The sequence below is a fragment of the Gorilla gorilla genome, chromosome 5 (assembly GCF_029281585.2).
Source record: "Gorilla gorilla gorilla isolate KB3781 chromosome 5, NHGRI_mGorGor1-v2.1_pri, whole genome shotgun sequence".
In the NCBI taxonomy this organism is placed as follows: domain Eukaryota; kingdom Metazoa; phylum Chordata; class Mammalia; order Primates; family Hominidae; genus Gorilla; species Gorilla gorilla.
Genome location: NC_073229.2, coordinates 49,916,056 through 49,930,090, shown reverse-complemented (window position 1 = coordinate 49,930,090; position 14,035 = coordinate 49,916,056). Strand labels below are relative to the sequence as shown.

Sequence of the window (14,035 nt, the reverse complement as noted above, 5' to 3'; positions counted from 1 at the left end):
ACATAATGTGTTGATATATGTATACATTGTAGAATGACTAAATCAAGCTGTTAACATATCCATTTCCTCACATACTTTTTGTGGTAAGAACACTTAAAATCTACTCTCTTAGCAAATGTCAAGTATAACACATTATTAACTATGATCACCATGTTATACAATAGATCTCCTGAAAGTATTCCTCCCATCTAACTGCAATTTTGTATGCTCTGAGCAACATCTGAGATACAGTATTTTTAAAAAAATTGAGATAGAATCTCACTCCGTTACCCAGGCTGGAGTGCAGGGTGCAACCTCGGCTCACTGCAACTCCACCTCCCGGGTTCAAGCGATTCTTGTGCCTCAGCCACCCAAGCAGTTGGGATTACAGGCGTGCGCCACAATACCCAGCTAATTTTTGTATTTTTAGTAGAGACAGGGTTTTGCCATCTTGCCCAGGCTGGTCTTGAACTGCTGGCCTCAAGTGATTTGCCCTCCCCAGCTTCCCAAATTGCTGGGGTTACAGGCATGAGACACCGCACCCAGGCTTGAGATACAGTATTTTAAAAGACAGGAATATTAAAGCAAGACGGTGAAGAAAACGTTTGGAGAAGTTAAAGATACAGGAAAATTTGCTGATATGAATTTCAGACAGCATGGTGTGTTTTAGGGAGTAAGGAGAGGTGGAAGGAACGTCCGATTAGGAATTATAAAAAGCATTATGATAATAAGCATCCTTAAGATGAGGATTGTCTTTGGATGGTGAGTAAATTAAATGAGGATATGACACATTTTGGGATTAATCTCAAAGGATGATGAGTAATTACTTATGTAGAGTATTTAGCTGAAAGATGCGTAGGGCCACAGGAAGCTATTCATCCCTGAAGCTCAAGATGATGTGTGGTCCTACAGAATGGATGAGGCCCTCTTGAGAGATAATTCTCATAGGCAATTCACTGGACTGTGATAACTCGAGAAAGGGCCTCTCAAACCAGGACCTCAAAGGACTTGATCCTATTATTTCCTTGAAAATCTTGAACTAGCGTAGTGCCCAAGATAGAGGAGACTATGGTCCATTACCCATACATGTATAAACAGATAACGACTGCAATCTGAAATGATGATATAATAATATGTGTTGAGCATTATGCTCCAGGCTCTGTCCTAAACATTTTTTCTTCATAATAATCCTAGAAAGTAGATGTTATAAATCCTATTTTTAAAATGAATAAACTTAGGCATTAAAAAAAAAAAACAGGCGAGTAACACAGCTAGTAAGTAGAGGAACCAGAATTCAAACCCAAGCATTCTAGTAGTTGATGGCCCATTGTACTTATTAGACCTAATCAAGGGTCCCCTTTCTAAAATGATTTCGGTGAGAATTATATACTTTATAAACCAATTAACTCAGACTGATGTGGATTTTTATTATTATTCCTCAGTGCCAACTCCAGGAACCATATTTCAGTTTATTTTCTATTTCTCAATTTAGGAAAGAGAAATGAGAGCAAACAGGTAATAAGAAGGGAGTACATAGGGAAACTAAGGAAAGTTTAATCAAGACTAAGGTCCTCCACCTCCTAAAAGCAAGTGGAGGAAAAAGAAAAAAAAAAAAGACTAAGGGCCAAGCATGGTGGCTTACACCTGTAATCCCAGCACTTTGGGAGGCCGAAGTAGGAGGATCCTGGAGGCCAGGAACTCAAGACCAGCCTGGACAACATAGTGAGGCTCTGTCTCTATAAAACAATTGAAAGAATTAGTAGGGCATGGTGGCATGCCTGTAGTCCTAGCTACATGGGAGGCTGAGTTGGGAGGATCACTTGAGCCCAGTAGTGAGAGGTTATAGTGAGCTATGCAACCACTGAACTTCAACCTGGGCAACAGAGTGAAACCCTGTCCCCCCCACCCCCCCCCAAAAAAAACCTAAGGTCTTCCAAGTTCCCTTAACAGTTTCAGTCTTTACAAAGGCTGAGAAGAAAAGGAAAAGGGAATCACTTTCTCTACTCATCGTCAGTCCTACATGTCATTCTGGGCCTCGGCCACACCACCAAAATATAAGATGCCTAAACAATCCATGAAAAAATCACACTACAGCTGGCATAGAGGATTTGATGCTCCCTGGGGAGGGTAGTGTGAGGGATTTTTTTTCTGATCTTCTTTTCAAAGGGGGATTAACGATGATGCTTTTAAGCAATTGACGTGCACTTAGAGATGTGGGTATCTAGCACAATTTACAAGGGAATTGAGCAAGTTCTTGGTTGTTTCAGTGCCATAAACGCTTGTTTGTCTGGGGACCTTGTCCTTCTTATTTACCTCTTTCTAGGCAGGCCCTATTTCTAGAAAGTCAGCCTTTTTGCTTCTCCTACCAAAACTTACCCTAAGGCTAAAAGGCCCAAGAACACAGGGCTTTAGTTTGTGAATTTAGCCTCATTGAATCATAAAAGTTGAGCAGAAGAAAAATTATTAAACCCTGTCATTGATCAACTGTTGTGGGGTGGGGGGTGGGGGGTGGGGGGAGGGATAGCATTAGGAAATATACCTAATGCTAAATGGCGAGTTCATGGGTGCAGCACACCAGCATGGCACATGTATACATATGTAACTAACCTGCACATTGTGCACATGTACCCTAAAACTTAAAGTATAATAATAATAAAATTAAAAATAAATAAATTTATTAATTAAATAAATGCAGTTCCAAAAGATGGTAAGAATTATCAAACTTTGCATAGTCATTTAACAGTCAACGTAAGACAAATAAGACTAATGCCCAGACTTTCTCCACTGAATATAGTGAGGGTTCATTCTATGGTAGCTTGTACAAATTACTATCAAAGTTAATATCATTAAACCTTCTACAAGTCTTGCCCTAGAATTTAGGTTATTTTACAAGAGAAACATTTTAGAGCTGAACAAAAAGAACAGAAACAAAATGTTGGAGAGGGAAGATGGTTAGTAGGTTAAAGAAAAAAAATGTTTAAGGAATATTCAGAAAGAAGAGAAAATTGTAAAGAATATGAAGGAAAACGTGCTGAACTTAAAGTCAAGCAAACTGGAAGCTAAAACTGCCTTTAATTTTTTGCATACTCAGGCACAGCCCTTCCCTTTCTCAATCTCGGTTTTCTTTTCTTATAAAACTAGAACCTTTGTAACATTGCCTTTCTTTGGTTCTTGAGGCTATCACATTAGGGAAAGAAGACTCTCCAAACTGAAAAGATGAAAGAAAGAGGGAGGGAGAAACGGAAAAGACAGGAGAAAGGTGGTGAATGAAATCAGATTATTGGAAATATAGTAAAGCTGAATATTCCCCTGAAACTTTCACTCCTGCATAGTGTCTAAGGGGGAAAAGACATGGGACCACTTGCAAGTGTGGCCACTTTATGAGCCTACCTACAGGGGAATGGAAAGTCTAATAACCTGAGGGAGGACACTATTTCTGGGAAGACTTTTGGGAAATTGATGGATTATTGAAACTTTAGACTGACTTGAATAATTGTTATTGTTCTTTAGCTTTACCTCAAGGATCCATGAGTAAGTTTATCTTCTTGTTTCAAACTCTGGTGTTGTTGGGCTCCTATAATAGGCAGAGGACTTCTCCCTGTCTTAACTATTTCCTGTTTCCTGCTATGTCAGGGTGAAAGGGCTTAAGACTCATAATTCTTCACCTTGTCCTTCATTAGCCGTCTTAACTGGATCATGCCCACCTTTCTCACCTTTCCCCCTCTCTAAGACAATGAGACCTCCCACCTTGCTTAAGCAAATTATTTTATTCTTGCCTTTGACCACATCCTCTCACCCCCTTATTTCTTCAGAAGTCATTGCTTCTCTCTTCTACATCTTTAAATATTTTCCTTCCTTTAACTGCTTCTCCTTAAGGTATAGAACAGGTTTGATTTTCTTCCATCTTAAACAGATCCTTGACTATGTCCCTCTCTAATCACAGCCTACCTTCAAGGGAGGAAATTATGCTGTACACTCTGACTGTAGGCTTAGGAAAAAGTTATTGCTCACTTCCTATCTGAACTATACACTATTTCTCCATGAATTGAGAATAATATAATAAGACCTACTAAAAAATCACTTTTAAAATAAATTTGCTTGTTAATTATTTTCAATTTACAGAGGACTATTGCCTAGCAGTTAAGCATGCAGACTCTAGAGCCAGGCTAACTGGAGTTGTATCCCAGCTCCCTACTTACTATTTGTTTTAACATAGGCAAGTTATTTAATCTCTCATTAAAATTTCAAGTCAGTTACATAACTAATTTCAACAACCAGTTGAAAATTAATGAAATAAAAGAACAGAGAAGAGGCTGGGCACCATGGCTCACGCCCGTAATCATGACACTTTAGGAGGCTGAGGCAGGTGGATCACCTGAGGTCAGGAGTTTGAGACCAGCCTGGTGAAACCCCGTCTCTACCAAAAATACAAAATTAGCTGGGAGTGGTGGTGTGCTCCTGTAATTCCAGCTACTCGGGAGGCTGAGGCAGGAGAATTGCTTGAACCTGGGAGAGGAGGTTGCAGTGAGCCGGGATCGCAACACTGCCATCCAACCTGGGTGACAGAGTGAGACTCCATCTCAAAAAAAAAAAAAAAAAAGGGCTAATATCCAGAATCTACAATCAACTCAAACAAATTTACAAGAAAAAAAAAACAACCCCATCAAAAAGTGGGCGAAGGACATGAACAGACACTTCTCAAAAGAAGACACTTATGCAGCCAAAAAACACATGAAAAAATGCTCACCATCACTGGCCATCAGAGAAATGCAAATCAAAACCACTATGAGATACCATCTCACACCAGTTAGAATGGCAAACATTAAAAAGTCAGGAAACAACAGGTGCTGGAGAGGATGTGGAGAAATAGGAACACTTTTACACTGTTGGTGGGACTGTAAACTAGTTCAACCATTGTGGAAGTCAGTGTGGCGATTCCTCAGGGATCTAGAACTAGAAATACCATTTGACCCAGCCATCCCATTACTGGGTATATACCCAAATGACTATAAATCATGCTGCTATAAAGACACATGCACACGTATGTTTATTGCGGCATTATTCACAATAGCAAAGACTTGGAACCAACCCAAATGTCCAACAATGATAGACTGGATTAAGAAAATGTGGCACATATACACCATGGAATACTATGCAGCCATAAAAAATGATGAGTTCATGTCCTTTGTAGGGACATGGATGAAATTGGAAATCATCATTCTCAGTAAACTATCGCAAGAACAAAAAACCAAACACCGCATATTCTCACTCATAGGTGGGAATTGAACAATGAGATCACATGGACACAGGAAGGGGAATATCACACTCTGGGGACTGTGGTGGGGTGGGGGGAGGGGGGAGGGATAGCATTGGGAGATATACCTAATGCTAGATGACGAGTTAGTGGGTGCAGCGCACCAGCATGGCACATGTATACATATGTAACTAACCTGCACAATGTGCACATGTGCCCTAAAACTTAAAGTATAAAAAAAAAAAAAAAAAGAACAGAGAAGTGAGGGAAGCTGGAAAAAATGAATGGAGAAGGGAGGAAAACCAAAGAGGTAAAGTTTAAATAAACCTTCTGGAAGTGATTTCAACTGATTGTCAAAAAAAAAAAAAAAAAATGAACACATTTTCTAAATGAAGGGAAGACTGTGACAGGAATGAGGAGCAGGGAAGTGAGGAAATCGGCAAAAAATCAAAAACAGATAATCCTGGCTGGACAGGGTTTTCTTTCTGATCTATGTGCTTTTCCTACAAAAGTTTTCATACTGACTGTTACATTTGTGGTTGCATATTAGGGTCACATTTCCTACTAGCAAAGTTGTTTCTTGTTCAAAGATGGAATTAAATATATCATATTTCATTATTTTTTCTAAAAGGTATCAAAACTTCCAGATGCTTCACAATCTGAACAAGTGTATTACTCACAGGTTTTAATTAAATGTGATCCAACCAATACCTATCCTTAAAGTAACGAAAAGGAAGGGATTCACTTGCCCTATCCCAACTCAGGCCACAACCATATGATACTGATTTCAAAGTTCACTGTTCTTGAAGTATAGATGGTGCTCACTTAAATCATCTCTTCTCATCTGAAAATAGAGCTCCCAAATTAGCCACCACTAGCCCGGTGCCACCTATAAATGTGTTTTGTTTGGTCAGGACGGTATTATTTTAAATTCTGAATTTGAATGCCTCTGGGTAGGGCATGGACTTTTCACCATCTCTATCCCTTATAACTAGCAGATTCACAATCATGAGACCTGCTGGGCCCCTTAATGCAACTGAGTTTGTGATCGATCCCCACAGAGATAATCAGGAATTCTGTCTGGTATGGAAAATGTGGTACTCTCTAAAAGAACTAACTCTGATGCTCCCATTAGGAAGAATATCCACAGAGACAATGTCCTTAATCCAAAACACACAATATTCAGTATTTTGGCAGGATATGTACATCGTAAGTTTTTTTTATCTTCTTCTTTACTCTGTAAGGCAACAAGTAAATACCTTCCACTGCCCTGCTTATTTGTCTTCAGCTGGGAAACGCCACAAAATACTCAGTTCAAGAATTTCCTTTCTTGGCCCAGTATGGAGGCTCACACCTGTAATCCCAGCACTTTGGGAGGCTGAGGTGAGGGGATCACTCAAGGCCAGGAGTTTGAGACCAGCCTGGCCAACATGGCGAAACCCCATCTCTACTAAAAATACAAAAATTAGCCGGGCGTGGTGGCACATGCCTGTAATCCCAGCTACTCAGGAGGCTGAGGCACAAGAATGACTTCAACCCAGGAGGTGAAGGTTGCAGTGAGCCGAGACTGTGCCACTGCACTCCAGTCTGGGTGACAGAGAGAGATTGTCTCAAAAAAAAAGAAAGAAAGAAAAATTCCTTTCTCCTCATTATTCCATATTACTTTAGGTCAGGAATGGAATATATATGACCTGTGTTACATTTCTGCTCATGCCTTTGCCTGTGGCAGAAATCAGTAATTGATCATGATTCTCTTTCCTGCTCAGCCCACATGTATCCTAAAATTCTTCTCATCTCCAGATAGTCATTAATAATTGATCAAAATTAAATATGCGTAACTCAAGTATACTTGTCACTCCTAACATAGGTTAATATCTTAAATCTTAAAAAATTAAGTATATGAAAACTGTCCTTTTAAAATTATCTTTATTTGGTGGTAGGAGTGGCTTCACCTTCTCAAAAAACTGACAGTTCAGTGATTGACGGCCTAAAATACCACATAGAAAAACAGACATCTCTTCCCAAATGCTGAGGGTAGATCCTGTCATTTCTGGGGGAAGCTACTATTTCCCTCCCCAAAACAGCAAAGTAACAAATAAGCGAAAAATAATTATACACAAAGAAGGAAACAAATTATTCAATTATTTTAAGAAAAAAATTGCAAAATTTTCAACATCTTAAAATATGATTGGTTATTTCTCAAAACGGAAGCAACAGAGATTAAAATGACATAATTAAGGTACTAAGGTACACAAGAAGATGTTGTTTTAAAGATTAAAATAACAGAAATTAATAAATCAAAAATAAAAACACAATTAAGTGCACATTATAATGCTCTGCTGTCAGGACTCAGAACTTCCCAAAGGACAGTCAGAAATAAGAGGAAAAATTAAAGCAGAAAAAAGTAAAATATAAAGTAGCTTACAACTTTGCCGAAGTGTTTCATTCATTTATAGTTACTGAATATTTCTTTCCATAACATTTCTAATACAACTTTTCATCTTTCCCTTCTGTTATTATTCCTGATTTTTCACTGCAACTTCACAATATAGGTAAGACAGAGGACACAACTTCTGTTTTAGAGATGAGGAAATTAATGTTCAAAACATTTAGTGACTTGCCCAAAATCACAGAGCTAGAGAATAGCAAAAGTCGGACTCAGCTTTTTAACCTCAAGACTGTTTGTACCACACCTGAGGAGGGGGAGGAGGGAATGGGATTGTCTATCTCCATGCCTTCTGAAAGTCTAAATCTAAGTAATGTTACACTTTTCAATTTTTATTATAGGTAGTATAAAATGTTTACAAACAACTGAAGAACCTCCTTGTAAGTTTCCCATATATACAACTCAGTCCTTTTTTTACTGACACCTAATAATTGTACAAATTTATGGGATACATGTGATATTTTGATACATGCATACCATGTGTAATGATTTTGATCTTCTATAATGTGCCTGCTACCAGAGGAATGGGGAAGGTGGTGAGAAAGCACATAAAGATGGAGGAAAGGAGAAAAACTTGCAATTTTACTGTTCTCTCTTTTACCAGTGTGAGGAATTTAGGCTGATTTCAAGATCCTCTAAGTGACTGATTAATTTTTTCATTTAACAAAGTAGAAATTCTTATAATAAAAACTAGATTAATTAATGAAATTGTGAAAAAGATTCTGGGGCCAGGGAAAATTATCTATAACCTTTAGAAGGATTTGACAGCAGGAAGATAATGAAAATTAAGAATAAGAAAAATAACTGCAGGGAGTATGATTTTAACAGTCTCCTAAGGAAAAAAGGAAAATGCCTACTTACCTTCTTGCTGCCTTTCCATGTAAATCAAATATGTAGTAAATGCTTGATCTGAAACTCCCTGAGATAAACACCCTTGAGTCATGCTCTCTTCAAACTCACCTTTTTTGTTTGTATTTTAGCCAGAACTGCAGGAGCCATGAGTAAGTTCTTTTTCTGCCCTTTAATTCTCATGTGCTTTGCTTTACTAAACTGTTAGAATATGTAAGACACTCATATTCCTATATTTTTTTATTTCTTTCACAAATTGTCCATTCCTTTCCCCTTCTTTATTCCCTATTCTTATCTTAATAAACTGGGGTGCATCTGTAAGAAAGTACTATTGCCTTTAACTTTTCCGAAATCTTGAGATTCAACAGCAAAGGGAAAAGAGTGAAGAACAAAAAATGGTCAAGTGAAAGGAAGAAAGATTCCCCTGTGAGAAAACCCAGTAACACTCAAAGAAAGAGGCTTGATGGTGGCCATTCTACTTAAGACCCACCAAGAAAATTTCAGTGACATGCAGTGAGTCCCAGCTCACTGACCGAGGATCCCAGACTGTCACTGATGTTTGTGTGGGATGTATATCCCCTGTTATGAACAAAGAATAAATCTGAAATAAGTATCCAGATAGAATTTTAAATGAAACTGTAGCATATATCTCTGGAAGAAGCAGAATAGAGAATAGAGAATAGAGAATTGGGAATAGAGAATAAGGAATAAGTGAGAGGAAGTTGATTTAAAAAGGAAAAAAAATGGTAAATGGAAACAATGACTTTTATTTGATCTGAGATTTTGCCAGCCCTTTATGGCCTTGATGCTTAAAGTGGGTCCAAGGGCCTGCATCAACGTCACCCTGGAGTTTTAGATATGCAGAATCTCAGCCTATTGCCCACCCCGACCTACTAAATCAGACTTTGCATTTTAATAAGATCCCCAGGTGATTTGCGTGCATACCAAAGTTTAAGAACCATTGCTCTACAGGATTTTAATTCTCTGCCCTGAGAGAGGAAATAAAAAGATGAATGCACTTGGTCCAAATTTAACCAGCTTTTCCAGCCCTGCAGATTCCCCACACCAAGAGTGACCTTAAAGCCAAAGATAAGAAAGATGAAACTCATCAGGGTTTAATTCACTTCTTAACACATCTCTATCCTTCATTTTTGAGGATGTTCAGAGCTTGAGCCCCTGAGACAGGACTAACTCTGAAGGAAGGAGAAAAAAAGTGATTTGATAATTAAAGCTCATGGTATATCACATCCTGTGTCTACTCCTCTTGGAGTATTTACACAAATGAAACATTATTAAAATAATCAAGTCAAACTTTGAGAGCAAATACTGGGTAGGTATCATAAAAGCACATATTAGGCCAAGCACAGTGGCTCATACATGTAATCCCAGCACTTTGGGAGGCCAAGGTGAGAGGATCACTTATAGCCTATGAGGTGTAGAGAGGTGTGGTGGGGTGTGTGTGTGTGTGTGTATGTGTGTGTGTGGTCATAAAGAAGAAGACTGTTACTGCATTATTAACAAGTATGTGGGTCTAGTGTCTCAATTCCTTTGCCCACTACTCATACCTATAAATGTCTTAAGTCAACCTAGCAGTTTCTATTCCCTTTTACATGGCAGGCCAAGTTACTCTGTTGAATAAGGGCCAAAATCACTACAGAGACAGCAATTCACACTGTCTCCTTCAGAAGAGGCTATAGATTCTAGCTAAGCAAGTTCAAATTAGCCAGCTGGAAGACAGGCAATGGCCTGTGTAATCTCCTGAGATACAAGCAGGACACCCGTCGGGAAAGGGGAAGGAACGCTGCCTGACCAAATGTGCGTCTCCACAGTTCCAGCTGGCAGATTCCACCAGTAACCGGGATCCTCCAAGATGAGGAAAGAAGCATTTATAAACTTTATTTGTTCCTCCACTGAAGTGGAAATTTTGCTCCTGGTGTCTACATTTGTGATGTTTTCCCAGGAAGAATTTTAATGCAAACAGTATTTTCTCATTAGTTCTATTTTGTTTTTTCCATATTTTAACTGGAACTATTAGACCTATAAGTGAGTTCCTTTTCTGTTTCCTCTAATGTTCTTTGGCCTTCTGTAGGATATGGGGTCCTCTCCACATCCTAACTGTTACCATTTCTACCCCTGCAGGATTTCTCACTCATACTTCTTAATTGTATTCAAATCTTCTGACACCTTCTGATGCCCAAGCAATCAGACACAATATCCTGAATTGTTACTGAGTTTAGGACAAGGGAAAGCCAAATAATTCATGTTTAAAACTGTAGTTTATTTTAATTATTTATATTTATTATTTTTAGTTACTTAAATTTCTCATTTAAGATGGATGCTGAATGATTTGATCTGGTAGGAGGGTTATGCAGCTTCCAGGCTAAGATTATCTGCAGTCCCACAGTAGTTGTTCTCCTCTGGTTGAATTGCTTCATAGATTCTTTAGAAACAATACTGGTAAAATGAAAATTCTATTAATGTCAAACCACACTTTCCTCCTTTTTGTATTTCAGTGCAATTCACAGCCCCTATTCATAAGTATCAAGTTTGTTTTTCCACTCTGGTCCCGTTGATATCTGACCTACAAGGTCTTGGGGCCTGATCTGCCCTGCATTTTTTAAAATAATTTCAACTTTTATTTTAGATTCAGGTGGTGCATATGCAGGTTTGCTAATGGGTATATTGTGTGATGCTGAGGTTTAGGGGTGACTTGCTTTTTTAACACGGTCTTTCTCAACTCCCCTGGCATTCCTATTACATAGTTTCCAAAGAGGCCATGCATGAAGTGTTAAGAAATCTCACAGGCTAACATTTAAAAATATAAACCAAAACAGCCCTCTTAGAAATAGTCATAATGATCCATCAGCAAGGGAAGGTACACCTTTCAAATAAACCATGTCTCTAAGGAAACTAGGGGCAAGGGGCAAGAAAATGTAAGAAGAAAAATAGAGGCATAACAGATTAATATGGAGTGAGTCTTTCCCAACCCTCTGAAGATTTTCAACCATCACTGAAAGCAGGAGGAGGCCTCCATTCCTGTAGGTCCCTTATATTGTGCAACAGGGAGCCTGCCTGAGGCTCGCCATACAAGCAACTCTTGATCTTCCCGTTGTTTCTATTTATGATACTCCCTAGAGCGAGTGTTGGGAAATGGGAATTTCCTTCACAGTGGTGAAGCATACTGATATCTTTTTCTTTCTCCCTCTTTCTCTCTCACAGCCAGAGCTACAGGACCTATCAGTAAGTTTGCTCTCTGATTCTCCACAGTGAGCATTTTACTTTCCTGCAGTATCTTAGGGATCGCTACCTGGTTTCCATGTTGGGATTTCAAGGGTTTGGAGTTCACATTTTCTTCAACCCTTATTTTTCTTCAACCTAGCATTTCAGTAAGTCATGATTAGCTGTGTGAATGTACACTTCACCAATAAAAACAAACTACAAAGTGGAGAATGAACCCTTGCAGATTTCCAATGGCTTCTCAGCATCACACAAGGGATTTTTAGATGAGGAGGCCCTTATATGTACTAGTTTGCCATAGCAAGAAAGTCACCATTTCTACTACTCAACTGCAGCTGAACTTGACAATAGTGATGCAGATTCCTACTAGGGAAAGTATACAAACTAAAGTATATAAATAAAAAGTATATATAAAATATATATATAGCTACTGATTTCTTTTCTCTTTTTTTTTTAGAGCTCTCTCAAAAAACCATTGGTAAGTCATCTGATTCTCAATTATAATGCCTTTTGGTACTTTACTTAGAACATCAATCTATTTTTATTTCAATTATTCATGCCCAAGGACTCAAGGATCAAGTCCTTCTGCCACCTCATAATCTCACCCAGTACTCCAGATTGGACTCATCCAGGTTCTGCAATAAAAATATATTAACTATGAAGCTGAAATGCAAAGTGAAAAATATCTTGCTAGAGATGGTCCTAAGCTGTTTCCACTTCAGCATATAATCTAGCTCTGTAGAGCCAATACTTAATAAAGACTTAGAACCCAGCACCTAAACTTCCTGCTTTGCTTTCCATGCAAATAATTTTTCCATTATTAGATTATCTTCACTTTGTAAAATAATGCAAATTTTAAGTTTCCTTTCTTTATTTTTTTTGAGATGGAGTCTCGCTCTGTCATCCGGGCTGGAGTGCAGTGGCATGATCTCCACTCACTGCAAGCTCCGCCTCGCGGGTTCACGCCATTCTCCTGTCTTAGCCTACCGAGTAGCTGGGACTACGGGCACCCACCACCACGCCCAGCTAATTTTTTTGTACTTTTAGTAGAGATGGGGTTTCACTCTGTTAGCCAGAATGGTCTCGATCTCCTGACCTCGTGATCCGCCCGCCTCAGCCTCCCAAAGTGTTGGGATTACAGGCGTGAGCCACCGCGCCTGGCCTTCCTTTTCTTTCTAATTGCCCTGAAAAGTTTTCTCCAGAAGGGTTAGGCTCTATTTTCAGCAACTTTTAGCAACCTAGTCACATTCTTTGAGTGATCCCTATAATGTCTTACTACTGTTTTTTTAACCCTCGCGTACATTACTTTGTTGCATCTAAACAACATGCAAATGGCAATGAGTAAGGCAGTTATTATCCCCATATTTAGAGATGAGGAAACTGAGGGTCAGGAGTCATTTCTCAAAAAAATAAGAGGATGGGTTAGTTAATAAAATTAAGACGGAAGTTTTACTAACTCTTCATTCTTTCCACTATCATTTTTGGGTGTTATAACAGGTTATTAACAATGAATAAAATGAACTTCTAATATTGAGATTAAAGGGTAGTAAAGGCCTAGAGGAGAAAAAGTGAGAGAATGAGTAACACAAATAGTAACAGATACAGAATGAAGATGCAGTTTAGAGAGAGATAAATAGGAGAAAATTTAAAAAGAACAAAAGTAGGAAGAAAATTGGAAGCAGAAAGAGTAAGTGAATTGGCACATAAGAGAATAAAGAAGGGAAATGAGTATGTTGAGAAAGAGAATAAAAATAAAGGTACAAAAAGTCACAAATTGAAACCGGAAAGGAAGGAAGAAAATATAGAAAAACTGAAGAAACAAAATTTTGAAGTGATCACCTAGCCAAGGATTTAGTAACTTATGTCAAGAGGGCAGGTATCATAAGAGTTCTACTTCAGAATCAAAGATACATATTTGTAGATACAGGCAAAGCAACTATTAAGTTAGCATAATATCTAAATGTGTAACTGGTTTACTGCTCATAGCCAAGGGTATCCAGATCTGGAAAGCCATCTTCCAGGTGTTTTACACAGGAAAAAAAAAATTCAGAGTGAAAAGTTCGAGGATTATTGATTGAAATGTGGATATTTCTCATTCTGAGTGACACTGAAGTGAAGGATTACTAACTGCAATGCCCACTGGGTGAGGATATGGTCTTTTTAGATTCAACTAACCATGCAGACTTAGAAGATTACCATAGCTCTCATCTGGGAACAGTCTACTCAGTAGGACCTAAGGCAGGAAGCACAGTTTGCCAGCAAGGGCATTA

General features: G+C 38.5%; 1 protein-coding gene and 1 long non-coding RNA gene across 7 annotated transcripts in view; one reads left to right on the top strand and one right to left on the bottom strand.

Annotated features, from left to right (window-relative positions):
• LOC109027303 (uncharacterized) overlaps positions 1-14,035 on the bottom strand; it is a 146,159-nt gene that overhangs the window by 60,077 nt on the left and 72,047 nt on the right. The window lies entirely within an intron of this gene.
• The window catches only part of TSBP1 (testis expressed basic protein 1), a 79,590-nt gene that overhangs the window by 24,764 nt on the left and 40,791 nt on the right, over positions 1-14,035 (top strand). For 5 of the 6 annotated variants that reach the window (XR_008680591.2, XM_055390108.2, XM_055390109.2 and 2 more), the window contains exons 10-14: positions 3,490-3,510; positions 8,021-8,059; positions 8,660-8,680; positions 11,748-11,768; positions 12,223-12,243. Coding sequence is in view for 5 of the 6 variants with exons in the window: in XM_055390108.2 (XP_055246083.1) it covers positions 3,490-3,510; positions 8,021-8,059; positions 8,660-8,680; positions 11,748-11,768; positions 12,223-12,243 (123 nt within the window). In the remaining variant the exon portion in view is untranslated. The remainder of the gene's footprint in view (positions 1-3,489; positions 3,511-8,020; positions 8,060-8,659; positions 8,681-11,747; positions 11,769-12,222; positions 12,244-14,035) is intronic. The other variant, XM_055390110.2, reaches the window with a different exon arrangement.